This window comes from Malania oleifera, chromosome 6 (genome assembly GCF_029873635.1).
Source record: "Malania oleifera isolate guangnan ecotype guangnan chromosome 6, ASM2987363v1, whole genome shotgun sequence".
NCBI lineage: Eukaryota > Viridiplantae > Streptophyta > Magnoliopsida > Santalales > Ximeniaceae > Malania > Malania oleifera.
Genome location: NC_080422.1, coordinates 67,678,526 through 67,704,143, shown reverse-complemented (window position 1 = coordinate 67,704,143; position 25,618 = coordinate 67,678,526). Strand labels below are relative to the sequence as shown.

The following is a 25,618-nucleotide window of genomic DNA, read 5'->3' as shown; positions in this document are numbered from 1 at the left end:
TCTAGATTATATGCTGTGAGATTTTATTGCATTGCTCCTCTAGGGTTGTTTTGTGGATAATTTTTCATTCTATTTTGTTGTTTCGTTGAATTGTTGGTGAAGGATTTTTGAGAAGAAGAATAACCATTCTTATTATTTTAAGACACACGATTACAAGTTAAATAGTAGAGGAAGGCCACCAAATTAGGAAGGCCACAAAATCAGAAAATCAAATTACCACAAAATCAGCAAATCAAATCACCACAAAATCAGCAAATAAAATCAGCAGATCTATAGGCTAGAAAACAGGAAACTAAAACTACTAGAAACTGAAATAGTAATTTCATATTTTAAAAAATAGAATTTCCTAATTTATTCCCTAGAAATCCGACACTCCCCCTCAAGTTGGAGCGTAGATATCTATTATGCCCAACTTGCTTACAATGAGCTCAAAACTAGGTCCGAAAAGTCCTTTGGTGAAGATATCGGCTATTTGTTGAGTAGTAGGAACAAAAGGCATGCAAACAGCTCCACTATCAATCTTCTCTTTTATGAAGTGTCTGTCAATCTCTACATGCTTCGTGCAATCATGTTGTACTGGATTTTGAGCAATACTTATGGCAGCTTTGTTGTCACAATACAACTTCATTGGCATGTTCACCGGCATCCGCATCTCTTTAAGAATTCTCTTCAACCACAGCATCTCACAAACTTCGTTAGCCATAGCCCTATATTCTACCTCGGCACTGCCCCTTGCAACCACATTCTATTTCTTGCTTCGCCATGTGACTATATTTCCCCAGACATAAGTACAGTATGCTGACGTGGATTTCCTGTCAATAACCGAGCTTGCCCAATCTGCATCAGTGCATGCCTCTATGTTCTGCTGTGTGGTCTTATGGAAGAGTAAACCCTTTCCTGGTGTACTTTTAAAGTATTTGGGAATCCGATAAGCTGCTTCAAGATGTTTATCGTAGGGTGAATGCATAAACTTACTTACCAAACTCACAGCAAAAGCAATATTGGGCCATGTATGTGATAAGTAAATTAACTTTCCCACCAACTTTTGATATCGAGTTGTATTCATTGGATCACCTTCCTTGTCATCTCCAAGTTTCTGATTGGGATCTATTGGAGTGTCTACTGGCGTACAACCGCTTATCCCAGTCTCCTTAAGGAGGTCAAGGACATACTTCTGTTGGGAGACAACAATCCATTTCTTCGACCGAGCAACCTCCATTCCATGGAAATACCTCAGAGATCCTAAGTCCTTGATCTCAAATGTTGATTAGAGGGAAGTCTTCAATCGGTTCATCTCAAGTACCTCATTTCTAGTGAGAATTATATCGTCTACATACATAATTAGTATCGCTATCTTCCCATCCTGTGAATGTTTTATAAACATCGTATGATCACCTTGCCCTTGAGTATACCCCTAACTTTTAACAAACTGAGTGAATTTCTCAAACCAGGCTCTTGGAGACTATTTTAACCCATATAAGGACTTCTTCAGTTTACACAACTTTGTGCCAAACTTTTCACCAAATCCTAGAGGCACATCCATGTACACTTCTTCCTCCAAGTCTCCATTAAGAAATGCATTTTTTACGTCCAACTGTTGTAGAGGCCAATCACGATTAGCTGCAAGTGACAAAAGACCTCTTACAGAGTTTAGCTTTGCGACTGGGGCGAATGTCTCCAAGTAATCAATGCCATAGGTCTGAGTGAATCCCTTGGGGACTAATCGAGCTATATACCGTTCTAAAGAACCATCAAATTTATACTTGACTGTAAACACCCATTTGCACCCTATAGTCATCTTTCCTCTTGGTAGATCAACTAACTCCCACGTGCCATTTTTTTCAAGAGCTTTCATCTCCTTGAAGACAGCCTCCTTCCACTTAGGAACTTTCAGAGCATCCTGCACAGTATTAGGAATCTCCATGCAAGACAATTGTGAGGTAAAAGCACAAAAAGCAGGTGAGAGATTTTCATATGACACATAATTGGACAATGGATGTTGGGTGCAAGACCTCACACCCTTTCGGACAGCAATGGGAAGTTCAGAATCATCGAACTGAGGATTGGAACTAGACTCCGGTTTAGAACTAAAGGACTCAAAACTCAAAGATGAAATGGACTGAACATGAGGTAAAGGCTCGGTGAGGACATTACCTAGAGGGTTTACGGATTTTGGACAGTGTAAAGGATTGGAAGACCCTTTCTTTCGAGTTGTCCTCTATCGCGAGTAGACAATGTCAAATGGTATGAACGCTGTTCCTTTGTTAGTCATTATAGGATCATGAACATCATGAGATGGCACTGTAGGAAGACCTGCCTTTTAGTATAAAAAAAAAAAAACTTGACTCACTTTTTCTTAGTATAATAAAGTTTGGGTTTTCAGGTTGAATAATCAAAATTGGAGAAGGATCATTTTGCGAGTCTTCAGTTTGGAAAAAAATCATGAAACACAACCGAATCTTTGTTTTGGTTCTCCCTCTGAAGATGAGGTGTAAAATAGGGATGTAATTCAAAGAATGTAACATCCACGGTAACAAACATTTTTTAAGAAATGGGATCAAAACATTTATACCCCTTTTGAGTGGGAGCATAACCAACAAACACACATTTTGTGGCTTGGGGTTCAAGTTTTCCTCAATTATGACTATGAACATGAACAAAAGCCGTACAACCAAATATCTTTAGTGCTAAAGAAGAAGACAACTGATTTGTTGGATAAAACTTAGGAAAAACATCAAAAGGTGTTTCAAAGCTTAAAACCTTATTAGGCGTTCTATTTATGAGATATGTAGCAATAAGAGTGACTTCACCCCAAAGATATTTAGGTAGCAGTAAGTGTCTGTTTTTTCTTTCAGCCAAACCATTTTGTTGCGGAGTGTCGACACAAGAACTTTGATGAACAACTCCTTTTTCAAGAAAAATTGGCCCAAAATGATTTTGAAATATTCTTGACCATTATCACTCCGCAATATTTGAATATTTTTTGGAAATTGTGTTTGCACCATGGTGTAAAAATTTTTGAAAATTGTTTCCACTTCAGAATTTTTCCTTTATCAAATAAACCCAAGTTAATCTGGTGTGATCATCAATAAAGGTCACAAACCATTTTTTGCCAGAATACGTAGATGTTCTACATGGTCCCCAGATTTCACTGTGAATCATAGTAAATGGTATAGTTGGTTTGTAGGGTTGGGTGGAAAAGGATGCACGATGATGTTTAGCAAACTAACAAACTTCACATTGAAAAGAAGATGGACTTTTGTTTCGAAATAAATTGGGAAACAAGTATTTTAAATATTGAAACCTAGGATGGCCTATCCTATAATGCCATAACATGATATCATTATGTTTGAAAATAGAAATAGAATTTAAGCAAGTAATTTGACACTGTCTACTTGAGTTAGGTCCATCGTCAAAATAATAGAGTCCATCTTTTTCCTTAGCACTGTCAATGATCCTCCCCGTGGTCAATTCCTGAAACTCACAATAAGAAGAGTAGAAATTAGCTTGACATTGATGATCAGAGGTAATTTTTTTTATGGACAACAAATTGCAAGGCAAATTTGGAACATGGAGCACATCATGGAGAGTTAACAATGAAGTGAGTTCGATAGTTCCTATCCCGGAAATTACCGAGAGTGAACCATATTCAATTTTGACTTTTTTATTGCCTGCACACGGACTATAGGATGAGAATAATTTGGAGCAACCAGTCATATGATCAGTTGCGCCAAAATCAATTATCCAAGAATGAACAAAATTAGGAATAACACCTAAAAACGCAGTAGCAAGAGAGTTACCCTTCTGTACCAAAGAACAAGATGGAGTTGAGGACAGTTTTGGAGATTGAAACAATTTGTTTAGGTGCTCTAATTGCTCCTTGGTAAAAGGGACTACATCTGAGTTGGTAGAAGGCTCCTGAGTCTCTTCAGCAGTGGCTTGGTAGGTGTGACCGTGTGACTATTTTGTGTGGATTTTGGCTTCCAATTTCCTGGTTTACCATGAAGCTTCCAACACGTCTCCTTCGTATGCCATAGTTTTTTGCAATGCTCGCACCACGGTTTCTTACGCCCATCGTTGTTAGAATTAACACCTCTTGACACGAGCAGAGCTCTCAGGTTCCAGGTTTAAACTAGGTTCGGTGTTGTGCAACATGATTTTTCTCCTTGACTCCTCACATCTAACTTCAGAAAAAACTTCCCGAATAGAGGGCAATGGCTTCTTGCCGAGAATGCGGCCTCGGACCTCGTCCAAACTCCGATTAAGGCCAGCTAAAAACATGTAAACCCTGTCATTTTCCTCTCTCTTCTTGTGGCGAGCGTGGTCATTCGAATTCTCCCAAACATCATCATTACACTGATCAAGTTCCTGCCATAACGTTACCAATTCGTTGTGATAAATAGTAACATCACAATCATTCTGCTTGGATCTCCAGAGTCAAGTTTTCAACTCAAATATTTGAGAAGAATTCTCTAGGTCCGAAGAAAGATCTCGAACGGCCTCCCTGATGTATTTAGCAGTGGGAAGAAATAGGTGAGGTTTTCCAATGGCAGGTTACGTGGAATTAATGAGCCAAGCAATAATAAGAGAATTTTTGGACTACCATTTTTTTAGATCAGGGTCACCAGCAGCAGGTTTTGATATTTCGCCAGTCAAATACCCTATTTTGCCTCTGCCGTTGATCGCCGATTTTACGGACTGAGCCCACTCAAGATAGTTGTGCCCATTGAGTTTTGTAACCGTGAGATAAAGGGCTGAATTCTAGGAATATTAATCAGCAGATACAGACCTGGGAGGAATAGTGGGATTGGGTGGAATGGTTTCGGAAGTACTGGAAGAGCCAGTAGGATTTCTTTGGGCGCGGGTCATCGCCGACTTATACGACATCATCAGAAGAAAGAACAAAATAGAAAAAGAGCACGAGGCTCTGATACCATGAAGGATTTTTGAGAAGAAGAATAACCATTCTTATTATTTTAAGAGACACGATTACAAGTTAAATAGTGGAGGAAGGCCACTAAATTAGGAAGGCCACAAAATCAGAAAATCAAATCACCACAAAATCAGCAAATCAAATCAGCAGATCTCTAGGCTAGAAAACGGGAAACTGAAACTACTAGAAACTGAAATAGTAATTTCAGGTTTTAAAAAATAGAATTTCCTAATTTATTCCCTAGAAATCCGACAGTTGGAGGTTTTCTTGTTCTTCATTTCATATTTCTCTCTTCTAAATAAACTCCTTTGTGTATTTTTAAAAAACAAAAGTACAGGGGCTCATTCCTATTTTGAATTTTCTGCAATCTCTAGTCCCTAAATCTCCAATGTTTGGTATGGAACATAGATCAACTTTCTTTTTCTTGTCTAATTTAGGTGATCTTTTCATTATGTTCTTGATGCAACATTTTTTGGTGGTTTGTTGGAGGGAGTATTCCTATTCTTCTAGTAGGATTTGTTGATTTCTCCTCTATTTGTTTGCACATTACCTTTCAAACATCAAGTATGCATTGTGTTCGGTTGGTTACCTTTACACTAATAGCCATTTGCATCAAACAGCTGTGACTATTGGATGTTCATGAACTAAAGGGAGAAAGGTGATATTTTGGTTTTAAGTAATGACCACATCTGTTACTTAATTCGGTTATGTAATGGGGTCACAGGGATTTTGGGTCCTTGATACTGTTCGACACAAGCACACTAAATCAGTGGGAATAAAAATCACAACTATAGCAACCATTATGAACATTGCTGTCACAATGATTGCTATGACTGATACAGAACTGCTATAGGACTGTTACAGCAAATGTATAAGTTTTCTACTTATTTTTTTCTCATTTTCTACAAGGGCATCCCCGGGCCATAAGGATGATAATGTTATAATTTTTTTTTTGTTTTTTGTAATATTCACGAGATATGAATTGATAAACAATTTTATATGAATAATTTTTTTTTTTTTTTTGTGAAAAAAGTATTTATTTTGATCAAATTATTAATTTGATATTTCTTTTCTATATTGTTCATTTTGATCTTCTTTTCATTTCTAGTCTTGTCATGTTCTAGTTGGCAACAGTTTATTTTTTAATGATAAAATTATTGTTATAATATTATAATTTTAAAGCTTAGGTTATACAATGCAAATTGTAGGTCTAAATTTATTAGATTTTTATTGCTTTGATCGATAAACTAGTAGAACTTCTTTAGTTAATTGCATGTCTTATGTGCCTTATAATTATTGCAGTGTACAATATAGCTTGTTGACTTTGTTTCTATAATAAATTTACCACACATATGATCAATGAAAATTGAAAAAAAAAAATTATAATTTTTCTTTCAGTAGTAGTTTAAAAATAATGTAAAATTTATTGCCCTTTACTAAACAATGTTAGTGAGTTGAACTGGAGGATCCAAAATGTACTAAAAATCTTTTTAAGGGTAAAGAGCTTAGAAATGCAAATATACCAATATACATAAGGTTGTGGCGCTTGAAAAAACTTCACAGCCATTGCATTCCTGCTACATGTGTTACCTTTACACTGTGCTACCTGCTACCACTATTTAAAATTTAAAGGATGTGGCCTGAGGTAAAAGGAATGTTTTTTTTTTTTGGGCAGTCCATTGTGGCGGCCATTAGGCTGCCAAGTGGAGGATAGCCCATCCCTCTTCACAAACCTTGTCACCCTATCCCAAGGTTTGAACCTATGACCTTCAAGATAGTGTCCAAAAGTCAAAGCAAAGGGGGCAGCAAGAATGATTTTCTAGAAACATGCCACAACATGGGATATCACCCTAAATATGATGGGCCAGGCCAGAGCAGTGGTGTTGCCCTAAAATATTCAAATGGTTTTGGAAAATGAGGATCTTGCACTCATGTACTTTCTATAAGGTACAAAAATGCAATGCATTTTGCAATGACTGTTATATCGTTGTTGATGGATACTCTTTACCACTTCTAGTCTTTAAGGTAGTCATGGATAACTTTATTGGGGCTTAGAAGATTATCTGTACTTGAAATAGAATGGCGGTGGGTAGTAATACTCAGCAGAGCTTGAGGAAAGCGCTTGGAGCTTTGAAGGACTCCACAAAAGTTGGGCTGGCCAAAGTAAATAGTGAATACAAGGTAATTTTAAAATTTTTTTGTTTATCATATTCCTTGTGATTAAAATTTACTTAAAACCCAAAATTATTTGGTATTCCAGGAATTGGATATTGCCATTGTGAAGGCTACAAATCATGTTGAAGTAATTGCTAAGGAGAAACATATTCGGAGTGAGTGAAATCTTCTCTTGCTTGTTAACATGCAATATTTAACATTTTCTGTTGATGGCTTTTCTTTTAGAATATAATGCCTTAATCCCAATTTGTATACTTAAATAGACTTAGAAATTTCCAAAAGTGGTGTGAAAATATTTGTTCAATTTAAAAATTTTTATTCTGGTGAAAATAATATTGAATTTATAAAGAAAATATTATTAAATGGAGAGATTTGCTGAGATGAGACAAGACAGTCTTAAATTCTGAAGTTCTCTTGTGAAATTAGACAAGTCAATCTCAATGAACGAATCTTGAGTCAATAGACTTGTAATGTGAGTACCAACAAACTGCCTTAGATGAGCTTTGTTTTTGTAAAACTTGATATACATTGTTAGCTCACAACCTAATAGCTTAAGCTTTTAGGTAAATTGGTAATCTAACATGGTATCAGAGCTGGCTGCCAGGAGGCCCTGGGTTCTAGTCTTGTTGCCTGCATTTATTGTGTGGTATATAAAAAATTATTATATTCCCTATAATGGGTGATATTATCATGTCTTTATCTCTCCACTTGCTGTCGGGCTGCACGTGCGGGGGAGTATTAAAGCTTGATATACATTGTTAGCCCACAACCTAATAGCTTAAGCTTTTAGGTAAAGTGGTAATCTAACAATTTTCATATGCTACTTTATTCTTGTGTTTTCAGCTATCTTTGATGCAGTTTCAGCTTCAAGACCTCGGGCAGATGTTGCTTATTGCATACAGGGTCTTGGCAAGCGTCTAGCAAAAACACACAATTGGGCTGTATGCTTCTAAAAGACTTGTAGACTTTTAATTACTTTATGGTTTTATGTTGGTTTCATTTCCTTTTCATGAGATGTTTTTAAAAAACCATAATTTTGTCAATATCCTGGAAATTTAGGGGAAAAAAAAAAGAAGCAAAAACAGGCCAAAGTTAATACTGTTTCTTAAATAAGCTTAGCTGTGCGCCTTTTTGTTTGATGGTCAACTTAGGCTTGTGTTAGTCACGGCTCCTATCAAGAGAATCGACAATGAGATATTGTACATGGATACAACTTAGGCTTGTGTTAGTCACGGCTCCTATCAAGAGAATCGACAATGAGATATTGTACATGGATACAATAGTATGTTTGTTTCTTCTGACCTTGAGCATGATTTTACAAATATGATAAAAATGTATTTATTTCAATGAGGGTCATTTTATCAGTTTATCCACACATTTAGATTTCCACATTTATAATTTTTGTGGGCATCTGGGAATATTTTCTTTGGTTTTGTATAATTTATTTGGGCATGAAATTCTACAATAAAAATTTCTTCGTTCTTTTCCTTAGGGAAAAAAAACTTCATATTTAAGAGAAAGAAAAAGACTACAGGAAGGGTAGTGTTAAGCAACAACCGGCCCTGGAAACTTAAGTCCAGAGGCAGTAGGCTGACCCTATACTGGGCTAAACATCCCCACCTTGTGTAGCCCCCCAATTGCTTATGGAGCGGCAGATGGCAAATCAATATCATATAGCTGAAGATGGTGGAGCAAGGTTCAAATTTAAAGCCTCTAGAAACAAGAGCTCTAGTACCACACCAAGCTATTAATTTGCCCCACAAGGTTAAGTTGTTAAGGAATGGAATGACTAAAAAGGTAACCAAAGATCAATAACATGAGGAAAAATGAAATGAAAACAGATGTGTGGAACCTACCCAAAAGGGGCCAGAAACCAAAAAATAAACAGTTCTTTCCTTTATTTCTATTTCAGTGTTCATTCAAAAATTCCTGCACTGTTACTAAATTTTGGTTGATCAGACACCACAATAACATACAAGGGATAAATGTTTAGTTACATTGGCCATTGAGGATGCATGCAGATTCTTAAGAGATACCTGTAGGAGTCCCAAATAGATCTAGCATTTTCCTATAAGAGGACTCAAGTTGCCAAAGAATAAATCTGTTATAAATACTGTTTAACTCATTAGAAGTTAAGAACAATTAATATGAAAAATGAAATGAAAACTAACAAGTAAAACCTACCCAAAAGGAGCCAGAAACCATAAAATAAGCAGTTTATTTCTTTTTTATGATTTCATTCAAAAATGCCTGTACTATCTTGGTCATTGAGGATGCATGAAGGTTCTTAACATCTACCTGTGGGAGTTCCAAATAGATCTAGTGTTTTCCTCTAAGGACTCAAGTTGCTGTAGAGTAAAGTTCTTATAAAATACTAATTATCTCAACCTCAGAAGTTTTAAGGAAGCAAGCAACCTAATATGCCTCTGCTGAGGTAATGTGTTATTATCAAACCCCAAATTAATGTGTCTGTAAAGCAGAAATCAAGTCAAACAAAAAACAGAACCAAACAAACACCAAGATTTATGTGGTTTGGCTTTAAAGCTTATGTCTGTGTGTGAGGGAGGAGAATTTTTTGATGGATCAATCAAAGTACATTTAAGATCAGAATCATAAAATGCTCAAACCCTGGCCCTAGATAGATCCAATCTCACACAGATAAAAGAAAAAAATGTCATGCAAACCTATGAGCATAACACACACATATATGACCAGCAAATTCAAGATAGATTGGGTTGGCCTTCATCTCCATCTTGTCAGGAAAGGGACCATATAGTTGTCAGGGCACAAGAATTCAAGCAATATCTATTGTCCATTGTCCTACTGTGTTATTTGGAATTTGGCCTTGTTTTCTGTGTTCTCTTGAGGTATAACTGGACCAATTAGCCAGAGGAGTTCACGCACTTATTATTGAATATTTAGGACCGCCTATTATTGTATGCTTATCGGTCTAAAGATTCATATCATAGAGATCTGACAAGTTTTATGCTGCGTGTTAGCTACCTAATGCCACCCTTCTCCAGGCTTGGGGCTGGCAGTGTGTGAAAAGAATGAGGACATTGAGTGCAAGAATTAGGACAGGTATTTATGCCTATTGAAGCCCAAAATTTCCCCCAACTGACCCTGCTACTGCCCAAGAGGTGCCAATAAGAGGCAAAGCCAACTCCCACTTTCTAGCCCAATTTGTGATGGAACAAAATGTGATTCACAGATTCTGCTTTATTTTATGGAGGGAATATATCTTCACCAGAATTTTACCCCCTTCTTAAAGGTTAACGACCATCAAAACCTTTCCCCAAATTGCTTTCCAATCAAAGCAAAGAGATGGAGGAGAGAAGAAGACAAGAGGAGAAGAATAGTAGTACAGAAGAACTAAGCAAGAGAAAGAATGAAGCGGCAGTTTCCTTGAGACTTACCCACAGCGCCAGGTCTGCCCTCTTATATATTATTAACAACAAAAGTCTTAAGGAAAAAATACCCCACTCACACAGCCTAACTGCTGAAATAACCTATTCTCTGCTAACAGGAATTATTTTATTTTCACAATTGAAATTGGAAGAAGCTTATGCTGATCTAAAAAGTTCTAAAAAATATGATAATTTGATATGGAGTAGAGAATATGATAATTTGATGCTGAGAGCAAGCCTTGACCCAGTAGTAATAATGCTACACTGCAGCCTGAAGGTCACAAGTTCTAGTCATAGAAACATGCTCTCTAAATGTGAGATAAGGTTGAATACATCATATACCCTCCTACAACTGCCAATATAACATATGGCATGAGAGCCTTATGCATTGTGTGTTTTCTACGATGAGCCTTAACCAAATTGTAATGGTGTTGCACACAAGAAAAGTCACAGGAACAGCCTCCTAAATGTGGAGGTAAGGCTGCATAGATCATACCCTTCCAGATCCCTGATATGGTCTAGGAGTCCTGTGCACTTGTTTTTCGCATATTTTTTTCTTTCTTTTTTCTTGGGTGATAGTAGTTAGATGCAATGAATATTTATTCTTATTTTTTCCCCTTTATTGGTAGATTAAAGCACATTAAGAAATATGGTTCCAAAATTATAAATTGAAAACACCATACTTGACTATCCTTCAATTTGACTTCCATCAAACTAGAGATCATCTAACACTAGCAGAAAATGCAGATCCAAGTTTTAGGAAAAGACACAACGAATGAAACTCAACGGTCTTAGTTAGGAATATCATATAAGAGCCAAAGAGGTGATAGAACTAATACTAAATGCTTGGATTAACACTGTGTTGTGTCGAGTTGATTTATTGTGCAGGCATTTGCTGCACATGTTGTATGCCTTGTTTTCACTATATATATATATATCATCTACAGCTTTATATTTGGTTTGTAATTATGTTTTGTTTATGCCTTCTTCATCTTAGGAGCATATTGTTCCAACTGTTTAGCTTAAATTATAAGAATTAATGTTGGTCTTCCAAATTGAGAGTATGAAAGTTGGTCCTGCTCCTGAAACTGTGTTACAAGGTTGCCTTGTGGATTTGGTACCCTGACAGTGAGCAAAAGCTGGTAGTTATTTGGATTCTTTGTTTCGTTCCCACATTCTTGAATATCATGACTTCTTTGTAAATCCTTCCACACAGTTGAAGCTCATTTGAGGTGAAATAATTTGGACTTACTCAGTTGTAAAAAACAATTTTCTTTTTCCATTTTTAATTTTCTAAAAAACTACAAAAATGCTACCTTGTTTTTGAGTTATCTGAAATTTGTATGCAGAACTTCAAAAACAATACAAAAAAAATGTTTTTTCCAAGTTTCCTATACAGATGGTTGGAAAATTTGAAAGAAAGGTATTTTTAAAAATCTTTTAGAAAACTAGAATGGAAACAGAAAACTGTTTTTGATACTAAATTTTTTTAAAACCCTTTTCATGTCATATTTTATGTTTTATTTAGGTTTAAATCCCATCAATAGTTACAATATTTCACACTAGATTTTCTCCCTATATGATCAGGTTTGTTCACTACTTTTCTTATTTATTGTTGTCTTCTTAGGTTGCATTGAAAACTTTAATTGTTATACATCGTGCACTAAGGGAGGTTGATCCTACATTTCGAGAAGAGCTCTTAAGTTATAGCCGGAGCAGAGGTCTCATGCTGAATCTATCTCATTTCAAGGATGATTCAAGTCCAAATGGTATCCCTGATTCTGTTAGCTTATCTTATCTGTCAAAGATTTGCAGTATGAACAACTGACCATGGAGGGATTTTCTGGTTTCAAGCATGGGATTATTCAGCTTGGATTCGTTCATATGCTCTATATCTTGAAGAGCGCTTGGAATGTTATCGCATACTAAAATATGATGTTGAGACAGATCGCTCGGTATGCTGTTGAATTAACCATAGCAATTTGATCTTCAATTTTATTTGCGTGTTAGTTGAATGTCCTTCTGGTGTTTTTTGTCTTGCTTTCTAAATTGTATTGTTTTAAGTTCCATGGACAGAATTAAGCCTAATCCAACCTACCATACCTGCACCTGGTGCTGCCCTTTAATTTTATATTTTCCCTATTATTTATATTTTAACTTGACCTAGCCCAAAGGAAATGAATATTCTATAACTAAGCTTCTTATTTTTTTGAATTTATTCAATGTAATTCCTTGAAGTAGAGGTATTATACGAAATAAAACTCTTTAAACGTCATGCCAAACTTAATATGAATTCCTTTCTTGGTCCCCATATCTTTTGAAAAAAGCAATAAATCATGAATCCTTGCCAAATTCACCTAGGTCAAGGGAATAGACCTGGTCAGTATAGGAGGGAGAGGGCTAGTAAGTTAGTAGAAGAAACTAAGATTAGATTAGAAACTTGGAATATAGGGACTCTTATGGGAAGAAGTACGGAAATAGTGGAAATAATGTTTAGAATGAAGATTTACTTAATCTGCATTCAAGAAACGAAATGGGTAGGAGAGAAAATTAGAGAAATTGAAAAATCAGGATTTAAACTTTGGTGCACTAGAAAATAGAAACATAAAAATGGGGTGGGAATTATTGTAGACAAAGATCTAAAAGATAATATAGTGGATGTTAAAAGAATATGGGATAGGATCATTAAATTCAAGATAGCTCTAGGCCTTGAAATAGTGAACGTCATTAGTGCGTATGCTTCCCAAAAAGGCTTGGCAAAACATCATAAAAGACAATTTTGGGAAGATATGGATAGTATTTTACAAGGGATACCAACATTTGAAAAGACATTCATTAGATTTGATTTGAATGAAAACATTGGAAAGGATAATATAGGCTATGAGAGGATACATGGAGGCCATGGATATGGAGATAAAAATGAGGTTGGTGATACAATCTTAGATTTTGTCATGTCTTATGATTTGGTTATTTTGAATACTTGCTTTATAAAAAGAGAGGAACATTTAATAACTTTCAAGAGTGGACATAATAAAAGCCAAATAGATTTCTTCTTAACTAGGAATAGGGATCGTCTATCTTGTAAGGATTGTAAATTTATCTCAGGTGAAAGCAAGGTCTTAAATTTCAATTTTGACTCAAATTTCAAAGCTCCAAAAGTACGAAAATTTCAACGGAAATTTCGATTTTAATGTCAATCTCGATTTCGATTTGAAAAAATAACATAAATCAATAGCAAAGCATGAAATTCTTTGTGAAACTTTAGAAATGGTTAAAAAACATAATAATGTAAGTTTTAGGACTAATATATTTAAAAGTTAAATACATCTATGTTGTGTATAAGGTGGAAAAGTTATAATATAGTATGTATATCAAACATATTTGTAAGATATGTATAGTAAACATATTCAGCTAATGCAAATAAAATATATAAATCATATAAATATTATTTATTATACAAATAATGATAATTTAGATAGAAATGGTTAAATAAAATGCTACAGTAAGTTTATTTTTTCATATAATTTCAAGAGCATTTGTAATAATATTTTGTTTCGATAAAAATAAATAAAATAAATTAAGAGAGAAATTCTACTTCACTCCTAAATCTCTTATTTAATTCGAAGGAAATTTCATTCTATAGTTAAAATTTCGACAAGTTTTGTTGAAATTTCGAGATTTCGATAAATTTCGGGATGATTCATTGAGATTTCGATGGAAATTATGCAAGACGGAAATCAACTGCCATTTTGATTTTGAGGGTGATGAAAGCTGGAAATTTTGACAATTTCGTGGAAATTTAAGACCATGGGTGAAAGTTTGGCTACACAATATAGAGTCTTAGTATTAGATATACATATTAAAAAATGGAAGAAAAAGAGTAACATAAATCAATTTAAAAGGATTAGATGTTGGAGCTTGAAGGGAGATAATATAGTAAAATTCAAGGATAAAATGATTAAAGAATGTGATTGGATTGTAGGGGATAAGGTAGATGCAAATACTGTTTGGAATAAAATGGCTAATGCTATCGTACGGATTGCAAAAGAGGTTTTAGGTGAGTCCAAAGGAAGATATTCAGGTAGTAAAGAAAGTTTGTGGTGGGATCAAGAAGTCCAAAAAGCTGCTAAGACAAAACGAATTTGGTATAAAATATGGCAAAATTGTAGAAATATAGAAAATCTTGAAAAATATAAAGACACAAGAAAAAAGGAAAAAAAAATACTATTAGTAAATCTAAACATGGAGCTTATGATACTTTATATACTAGATTAGATACAAAAGAAGGAGAAAAAGATATTTATAAACTTGCTAGAGCTATAGAAAGAAAATGCAAGATTTAGGTGATGTAAAATATATAAAGGACGAGAATGATAATGTCTTAGAAGAAGACATAAAAGAGAGGTGGCGATGATGCTTTGATAAGTTGTTTAATGAAAACCAAAATGAAAGATTGAAGTTAGAAGTGACAAATGTGGAGAAGACTAAAAGTAGGAGATTTATTCACAAAATTAATGTTCTTTAAGTCAAGATAGCATTAAAAAATATGTAAAGTGGGGAATCTATAGGACAATAAAATACCAATTGAAGTTTGAAAATGTTTAGGAGATAAAGGAAATATTTGGTTAACTAATCTATTCAACACTATTGTAAAAACCAATAAAATGGTAGAAGAATGGAGGAAAAGTACGTTAGTACCTTTATACAAAAACAAAGGCGATATTCAAAATTGCGATAACTATCGTGGAATTAAGATTATGAGCCATGTGATAAAATTATGGGAAAGGGTAATTGAACATAGAATAAGACTAGAAACGATGATTTTAGAAAATCAATTTGATTTTATGCTTGGGAGATCAACAACAGAAGCTATTTATCTTTTAAGAAGCTTAATGATAATGTTTAGGGAAAAGAAAGGGGATTTTCATATGGTTTTAATTGACCTAGAGAAAGCTTATGATATATTACCGAGGGAAGTTCTTTGGTGGGTCTTAGAAAAGAAGGGGGTTTGTAGTAGATACACTGAGGTTATTAAGGATATGTATAATAGAGTAGTGACTAGCACTAGGACTGTAGGAGGGGGATCTAGAGATTTTCCAATCACAATAGGTGTACATGAAGGTTCTACTTTGAGTCTTTATCTTTTTACTTAAGTGATTGATGAACTTACTAGGAATATTCAAAATGAGATCACTTGGTGTATGTTGTTTTCAGATGATATCGCGTTGATTGATGATAGTAGGAGTGGAGTGGAGTGGAATCTAAGCTAGAACTTTGGAGAGCCACATTAGAGTCTAAAGGGTTTAGGATAAGTAGAAATAAGACAAAATATATGAAATGTAATTTCAATAATGTGAGCAGTAGTGGAGTGAAGATTAAACTTGATAATCAAGAGATTAGTAGCACTATTAGATTTAGATATCTTGGATCTATTATGCTAGCAGAAGGGAAAAAATGAAGAAGATGTAGTACATAGAGTTAAAATAGGTTGGGTAAAATGGAGAAGTGTGTCAGGTGTGTTGTGTGATCATAGAATACCCTTAAAATTAAAAAAAAAAAAAAAGTTTTATAAGACGACTATAATGCCAGCTATGCTTTATGGTTCAGAATGTTGGGCAACTAAGAAATTACGCTTACAAGAAGTAAAAGTTGCTAAAATGCGAATGTTAAGGTCGATGAGTGGTATAACATTACATGATAAAGTGAAAAATGAGCATATACATAATAATTTAGGCATAGTACCAGTCAAAAACAAGATAAGGGAGGTGTGGCTTAGATGGCTTGGGCATTTGAAACGCAGAGCCTAGTAGAGCATCTGTAAGGAGGAGTAAGTTAGTTATTGTTTCTGGAATGAAAAGGGATAGGAGTAGACCTAAAATAACTTAGAATGAGGTAGTGAGGAAGGATTTAATAGCCCTTAGTCTAATAGAGGAAAACTCTCTTGATTGGGTGAATTGGTTGAAAAGGATTCATGTAGCCGACCCCACGTAATAGGACTTAAGGCTTGTTGTTGTTGTTGTATGCCATAACATTTTTCCATTTCCAATTCTTTGCGTAAATTTATTTGTATAACATGAACTTTGACCGAACTACAGTAAACTCAGGTCTCAAGCCTGCTAGAACATGAAGAACTGTCATGTGCTGTCTCTGCTTGTGTATCCCACAAATGTTGGTAGTTATACGTTGCACGACGTTAAGCTCCTTATGAACACACTTCATCTCTCCAAAATGATCTGCAATGCTCCTATCTCCTTGTTGTAATTGAAAGTACTCTTGGGATAAATCATACATACATGTAATGTTATTGGAGTATAGAAGTTTGACATAATCCCAAATCTCCTTGCACGTATCTAGATGCATACAAATTCGTGCAATTTGTGGCTCCATTGAATTCCATAAAAGGGAAACAATCAAGGCATCTTCTTGAATCCACACGTCTTTTCTCTTCTCATCAGAAGAATTAGATTGGAGCAAGTGATCAGATTTCCCTACTCCTGCTAAATAAATCCAGACAGCTTTAGACCATTGAACATAGTTCTTTCCGTCCAACTTTTGAGTTGTTATTTGCGGCAGCGATGTAGGAAACAAATTTTTGGGATTCATAGATTCCATCCCAACACTCACAAATCAGAAAACACACTAAAAACAAGAAGAACAATCAAAACTAATTGGGACAATCACAAACTATGTCATGCACCGACACTACGGCGGACAAGGTGAACAACTCACCGATGGATATAGCGGTGCCACAGCACTCACAAATCAGCAACCACACCAGAAACAAGAAGAACATTCAATAATCGGAGCAATCACAAACCATATGAAGCACCAACGCAACCACAGACAAGGTGAACAACTCACCGACGGACTTAGCACTGTGACAGCCTCACAACTGAATATACAAACACTGCCATGGCTTCAAAACTCACAAAGAAGCCTTCACCACCCCTGAACAGAAATTAACGGAATACCGTGAGTACATGGTAAAAAAAGGTTGAATTTTTGAGCAAAAAACTGGCCTAACAGCTTGATAATATAGTCTAAAGAAGGCATTGGAGCATGGCAGAAGGAAAAAGAATAAAAATGGCCAGAACTGCTCTCACGTGCCAGTGTGTAATGTCGGCCCTGTCGGCATTTGGCTGGCGTGTGGGGGCACATGGAGTGCCCTCCGGTGATGGGGTTTTGTGGGGTGGGTCGTCTCCGGGGGGGGGGAGGGGGGGATTGTGTTCTGATTATGGGTATATGGTTGGTTTTATGATTTAATATGGGATGGAGGTGGATTAGGGAAGAACAGCTGCCGGAAGGGTGTTTTATGGCGACGGCTGAGGGATATAGGATTTAGATAGGATCATGCTTTGATACCATGTTATGATTTGATTAAAAATGAATGACCTAACTTGAAGATAGGTCTCCCCCTCTATTTATAATACAAATTTAAATACATTCTAATGACAATAATACCCTTACTAATTCTCACTACACACTCAATAATAATAATAATAAAAGACATATAACCTCTAACAGTTCTGAACTGGCAGTGGTGTCCAAGACTTTTACAATAACTGCGGCGTTTTCTAGAAGTTGCTGGAGTTGTTTCAGGACTTTGGTAGTGTGGATAACCCTCCTACATTGGCAGAAATGCATACAATATGGGGTTTAGGGCTTGACTTGGTAATGGCTGTGGCACTTAAGGTTTAGGTCTTAAGATCATGCTCTTATGCCATGCAAAAAGTGTTGTAAATTGGAAACACATGAACAAGGTGGGCAATCACAACAACCATGAACTAGTCACAAACAAACTAGCATAACACTGTCACAGCCCCAAGGAACTCAGCTATCATTGACAAACAACTCTAATGGCACCAAACCAACATTAACAAAGTGCTGCTGGTGATTGACTAGTTGGATACTTGAACAAAAAGCATGACTCGCAAACTTGATATATGATGGATTATAGAGGGATTCAAGCCACATGGGAACAGATCAAGGCAAAAACAGGCTTAACAAAGACTCAATGCTGCCATGGCTGGCGTTGGAGCAGTTGGCCTTCAATTGGCATGTAGAAGCGCGTAGATGGCCCTCCAGCGAAGAAATTTCAGGGGTTACTAATTGGCAAGGTCTGTGAGTAACTGCTAGGTTGGTTTTATAAAATCTAAAGAGATTCTTATCGTTCTGAACTGGCGGTGATGTCCAAGACTTTTACGGTGGTGCTGTGTTTTCCAGAGGCTGCTGGAGTTGTTTTAGGGATTTGGTAGTGTGGATACCCTCAAACATCGGGAGAATGCATAGGATTTTGAGGTTTAGGACTTCGTTTGGTAGTGTCTGTGGCACTTAAGGTTTAGATCTCAGGATTATTTTCCTAAACCGTATAAAAAGTGTCTAATCACAGCAGTAGGTCTCTGCATTTCATCTTTCTATTTTCTACCTCTTCTCTTCTCTGTAGCTGTCCTACATGAATCGACATCAGAGCATACTCTTTTCCAGCCACAAATCCTACTGTTGCCACTACAACAGGCCCCTTTTTCTGTCCAGCACATCTCCATCCTCAACCATCTCATCTACCCTTTCCTGTTCAGCAAAAGCCCCAGGGAAAAAAAATGTTGCTGCTGCAAAGACTAAAGAATCTGGAGATATCGGGAAAAAAAAAAACTGTTCCTGCTGCAGAGACCGGAGAAGAAAGCTTTAGAAAGCAGGAAAAGAAATTGTACTAAATTTCCGAGAAGGTTCCAGAAACTATGAAATAAAAGGGGCTGCTGCTGTTGCTGCTTCAAAGTTATGTTAGGCAAGAAGTTTCATCACTAGAACAAGTCTTCAATCAGAACCTTTGGTGGAACTTCTTGCTGTCAGAACCGCCATCGAATCTGTCAACCCATCATTAATGCTCTTCACCTCACCTGAAATCCCTTCCTCTATTGCAAAACCCTCACTGTGCAGCCATTCAGTCATTGCCAAAAGCCCCTTTTGGCCTTGTCCCCAATCCCCATTGCAGCCCATTGCAGTCCTCACAACCCCAGTCATGCTGCAAGTCCCAGTAGCCCAGTTGAGTTCTGTGTCCAAAGAGGAGATACTGACTGCTGTCTTGAGCGATTTTGGGCTGCAGCAAACAAAACCGAAGATATACTGAATCTGACAATGAGAAATTGAGGATTTCTCAATTTTCTCACGAGATTTTGAGGTGAAAAGAAATTGTATCTGATCACAAAAAGTTAGAGATATGCTTTATATTTTCATTAAATTTGATAGCTGTGTGTGTGCATCATAATAGCCAACACATAAATACACTCAATGTATAAACCCTATACTGTAGGAGTAGCCAAGCAATTGACTGTGAAGCTAGGACAGCAGGCAGGACATGTTAATTTCACCATCATGCCGATGGATGTTTTCCAAGTAATACTTGGAATGAAATTCTTGAGGGAGACTAACGTGGTACTGATGCTGTTTGTTGGATCCCTTTGTCTGAGAGGAGATCACCCTTGCATGGTGCAAGCCATTGCAGATAAAAGGGACAGCAAAAAGTTCCTCTCAACCATGAAACTTGAAAAGGGATTGAAAAGGGTGAATAGACATATCTCGTCACTTTGGTGGTAAACAAAGAGGTAGGCCAAGAGCTGAAGCCTACTGCCATCCAAGCTGTGTTGAATGAATATAAAGTCTTGATGCTAGACAAGCTACCTCACAACTTTTCTCCACGACGGGGTGTGAAGCATGAGATCAAGTTGTTACCAAGGGTGTAGCCTCCTACTAAAGGGCCATATTGGATGGCGCCTCTAGTGTTAACAGAGTTGAGGAAGAAACTTGACGAGTTATTGGAAGTGGGCTATATACGTTTTTCTAAGGCATCGTTTGAAGCATCAATGTTGTTTCGTAAGAAACATGATGGGAGCTTGAGGATGTGTGTAGACTATTGTGCACTCAACAAAGTGATTGTGCGTAACTAGTGTCCCATTTCTCTTATTGCTAATTTGTTTGTTCAGCTAAGTCATGCCAAGTACTTTTCTAAACTTGAGTTGCCATCATACTATTATGAGGAGAGAATAGCAGATGATGATGAGCTGAAGACTACTTGCATGACGCGGTATGGGGGGTATGAATTCTTGGTGATGTCCTTCGATTTGACAAATGTGCCAGGGACATTTTGCACGTTGATGAACTAGGGGTTTCATGAGTACCTTGACAAGTTTGTCGTGGTATACCAAAATGACATTGTTGTCTATAGTTCCACTCTAGAGGATCATGAAAAGCATGTATAGAAGGTGTTCGATATGCTAAAGGAGAACAAGCTTTATGTGAAGAAAAAGAAGTGCTCTTTCATTATGAGCATCAAATTCCTTCATAATGTGATTGAGCAAGGTCATATCCATATGGATATGGAGAAGATGAGCTATTCAAGACTAGAAGATTCCAATAACAATAAAGGAGCTACTTTCCTTTCTTGGATTCGCCAACTACATCGCAAGTTCGTGGATGGGTTATTTGAGGTTGCCTTGTTGACAGAACTGTTGAAGAAGGCATAGTGGAGTTGGACAGAGAATAGCCAGTGAGCCTTTGACAACTTGAAGAAAGCTATGATGCGAGATCCAATATTTGCTCTTCCAAACATCGTGAGGTCTTTCATGGTACAAATATAAGCATTAGACTATGTTGTTGGTGGAGAATTGTTAATAAGCTTAGTGAAGCTAAGTAGAGGCACACAATTTAAGAGAAGGAGATGATAGTGTTGATACATTGTCTTTACCTATAGCAGCATTGCCTACTTGGGTTGAAGTTCGTGGTGAAAATAGATAACTCAGTTGTCAGTCAATTCTTTACACAACTTAAGTTATCATCGGACAAGAATTTCTTGTAGAGTTTGATTTCTCATTTGACCAAAAGGGGGGGGGGGGGTTGCGGCGGATGAACCAAGACGTTGTTACACTAAGCAAGAAGGTTGAGCTCGTGGCCTTATAGATGGTGACACACTTGACAATAAGTAAGGTTATCATGATAATGTGGAAGTGCATTAAGGAGAACCTTATCCAAGATCTAGTTGCCCAAAACCTCATGAAATTGGTGGTAGAGGGAAAAGCATGTTAGTTCTGATTAGAAGATGGATTGCTGAGACACATAGTAAACAACTCTTTATGCCTCAAGTTGGAGATCCAAGGAAGACGATGTGGGTCATCCATCCAGAGTAGATCAAGTCCTTGCGGGGTTGGGCAATAGGAGATTACGCCACAAATATTTAGGACTAGTCCCCATCTTGGCTAAAGTTAGGAAGGCCTCTAACAATGTTGATCTTCCAATTTGGATGAAGGTGCATCCTTACTTTCACTTTAGGTTCATCAAGCTATTCAATGCTGACATTGAAGATCCAAGTAGAAGTCAATCAACTAGGGCACCATTGAAGATAGTGCAACCTGGTAGAAGATAAGTTGAAGTCATCCATATAGATAGAGTGTTCACTCATCATGGAATAAGTGGCACAAGTCAATGAAGTGGAAAGGCTGTGGAGATGATGAAATCAGTTGGATGTCAATAGAAAACATGGAACCATTCATGAACAAAATTGAAGAGTACTTAGCATCAAAGTCTACGAGGATGTCGCTCGCATAAGGGGGGAGGGGGGAGGAGGGAGAGAATGTCATGAGCCAAGCTTGTTCATTGCCTTGTGCACATAGGGTGGGCGACCATCATGTAAATAGTAGTATAAGTTTTATTCATTGAGTGTGCTTATGCCTTAGTATAAAATGCGAGTATGACTTATTAGTTAATTTTATGTTTCCTAGTGCCAAAGCTAGAATAGCATAGAAAGCTCTTTAGCGGAGTGTGAGTGTTCATTAGTCATTGTAAATATCACTAACATTTTGTAAATGTGTTTAGCCTACTTGCTTCCCTCGTTAAACACACATTGCCTATGGAGGTGTTGATAATGAATTGCGTTGCTTTAATGTTTACCACATGATATCATTTACTTACAAGATTGCATATTGCTCTACTTACTTTGCATTCTATGGTCATGAATATGTTATTATGGTGAACCATGTATACTTTCAACTGACTGGTTAAGCAAGAGTGGTCTAGCTATTGTCTCTTGGCTCTTCACTAGGCATGAAGAGTTCATCCCATGACACAAGCCAACAACAAAACTGTTGACTCCACTTGACATGAGATCTCACAATTTGACCTCCAGACCTTGTCCTTTTGTTTATACACCGAGACCATCAATTTGAGCAACTCAATGAACCGATTGGGGAAAAATCTTGTGATTTTTTGGGTAAGCACCATGTAAATGAAGGGATAGATGAGCCTGTTAGGCAACCAAAGGGATATCCTTACTTTGCAGGGTCAACCCAATGTATTCTCCTCATTCTTGGAGTCCTAATAGCCACCAATAGGGTGAGTCAAGACTCTTTACCTAGATATGTTCTAGATTTGGAAGGAATTATAAGCATGAGGGTTGATCCCATAGAGCATCAACATACCCCTAGGCGACCAATGTATGAGTATCATAGAATGAAGAGCCTCACATCCTCTGCCAATTGTCTTCCTCGTTTTCAAATCTTGAATAACTACAAAATCAAGAAAGGAGGTTGCAAAAGAATTTAGTTACTTTATAAACTTACTATTGACATGAGATTGAAAGGGGACTTAGGAATGTACAAAATAGAAAAAAGAGATGCAAAGAGTAGGATTTACTATTCCTATTACCTTAATTGTAGTAGTGAACTCATCAACAAGAGTGACTTAAGGTAGGTTTTTAGGATACTAGAGGGAAAAAAAGAATTTTGTTACACTTGTCATATTGCTAGTAGCAGTAGAGTTGATAACCTAGGGACTAGTGGGGGAGATATACTAGATGACATACAGACAGTAGAATTTACATTCTGAGCAAAAGATGCAATGTGATGAGATGCTTGTTGAGATGCCTAATACTGTAGGAACCTTGGAAACTCTTTCTCGAAGATAGTTATAGCACACTGTTCACTTGAACGAGTTTTTGACAAAGGAAACACACTTTTGGGATTTGAGGATGTCATCCCAACACACACACAACCTCAATACAGCAGCAAACAAAATGCTCTTGCAATTCCAAGAGTGAACTTCGGTACTTGTTAATGGTTATTTTAGTCATTTAGCATTATTAGCGTGTTATTGTTATGTTAATAAGTGAAAGTTAGTAAGGGTATTTTGGTCATTAGAATATACTTGATGTATATTATAAATAGGAGAGACCTATCGCTGTGTTAGGTCTTCTGTTTTACCCCAAATTCAACATGGTGTCAAAGCTAGTTACCAAGAGGTCCTGAGTTCAAGTATCGTTGCCCGCGTTTAGTGTATGTTGTTTAAAAAATTATTATATTCACTGTAATGGGTTGTGTGTTTTTCACTCCACATGCTGTTGGGCTTCACGTGCGGGGGATTGTTAAAGCGTGATATACATTGTTGGCCCACAACCTAATAGCTTAAGCTTTTAGGAAAAGTGGTATTCTAATAGGACCAACAAAAGCAACCACGAGTGAACTTCCACAAGCTTCCAGGCCAACTGAAACAACCACAGACAAGTCAGCCACTGATTCAACCATGAATGAGTCACCAACAAGCAGACATAGCACTGCCACAGCCCCCAAAAATTGGCCTATACACACTGTCACTGCCACATGGAACCAACCGATCACCTTAATAATATCAAAGAACAACGAACGGATTGCCATGAGTGAGTGATTGAAAAAGGTCGAATCCTTGAACGAAAGAAAGGACTAACAACTCGATATATGTTCTATGAAGAAAACCAAACCATTCTGGAAAATCAGAGCCGAGAACTTGCTCAAAATACTCTCATGTGCCAGCATGTGGAATTGGAGCTGCCGGCTTCCGACCTGTGTGTGGCAGTATGTGGGGCACTCCTGGCTATGAAATTTTACAGATTAGTAGATCAGCAGGTTCTGTGTGCATCTGTGTGGTTGTTTATTTGCAAAATATGAAAGATTTCTTTGAGTTTCTGAGAGGGCAGCAGTGTCCAGGATTTTACGGCAGCTCCTGAAATTTGCTTCTGGTCTTTGGTGCTGTGAGTAATCCCTCTACAGCTGCAGGTTTGAGGTTTAGGGTTTGGTTTTGGTATGCACTTGAGAGTTTTAAGTCATAGCTTGTTCTAATACCATGTTGAATAATTGGGTAAGATGGAAGACCTAACCTCAGTGAAAGGTATCTCCCTCTATTTGCCATATATGCCAATTACATACCAATCACCATGATACCCTTACTAACTCGCACTTACTAGCATAACCCTAGATATACTAATGCTAAATGAAAAATAACCATTAATAGAGGCATTATCCTTGAATGTGTGAACTTTATGCTTTGATGGTTCTAAGATTAATTCCCACCTATTTTTGCATTGTACATTTGTTTGAAGTGTGTGAACTAGATTGTTTGATTTCTTTGGAGAGGATTATGTTTGTCTAGAGTTGGTGGAAGATTTTTTGCCTATTTCTTTTGGAGGTTTTTGTAGGAGTAACCTAGTAGCTTGGTTAGATGTGTGGTTTTTGTTGGTTTGTAGGGGATTTGGTTGGAAAGAAATGTGCTTATTTTCAATGGAAAGAGTTTGAAATTATCATTGCTCTAGGGTTGGATGCAATTTGGTGCTTCACTCTGGGATTCTGAAATGATTTTCAATGCTCTAGGATATGCTCTCTTCATATCTTTCATTTTTTTTCTAGCAGGACTTCTCGTGCTCAGCTTTCTATATGCTTTCCTTAAAGAAATTTCATTTTTATCATTTAGAAAATAAAGATTCAGGGCCATTAAACTTTGAAGTATTTCTTTAGAATTGAGGCAGATCTTGTTTGAAGAATTTCTTGTGACAAAGAAAATATGTTCTTGATTTGTTGGATAAGACAAGTTTGCTAGGATTCAGACCTGTTGATACACCAGTGGATCCTAATATTGAACTAATGTCAAACCAGAGGTGAAATTTTTCTTAGCTGATCCTGGATGATCCCAAAGACTTGTTTGGAAGTTAAATTATTTTATACTTATCAGGCTAGATATTATTTTGCAACTAATGTTTTGAGTTGGTTCCTTGAATCTTCCTAGTCACTTGGATGTTGTTATCCATGTTTTT

The 25,618-nt window shown here is 36.7% G+C and overlaps 1 protein-coding gene across 1 annotated transcript in view; it reads left to right on the top strand.

Annotated features, from left to right (window-relative positions):
* The window catches only part of LOC131158290 (putative clathrin assembly protein At5g35200), a 58,880-nt gene that overhangs the window by 6,184 nt on the left and 27,078 nt on the right, over positions 1-25,618 (top strand). Inside the window, exons 2-6 of the mRNA XM_058113050.1 lie at positions 7,012-7,114; positions 7,194-7,263; positions 7,952-8,049; positions 12,143-12,284; positions 12,370-12,470. Coding sequence (XP_057969033.1) covers positions 7,013-7,114; positions 7,194-7,263; positions 7,952-8,049; positions 12,143-12,284; positions 12,370-12,470 — 513 coding nt within the window. The 5' untranslated portion in view covers position 7,012. The remainder of the gene's footprint in view (positions 1-7,011; positions 7,115-7,193; positions 7,264-7,951; positions 8,050-12,142; positions 12,285-12,369; positions 12,471-25,618) is intronic.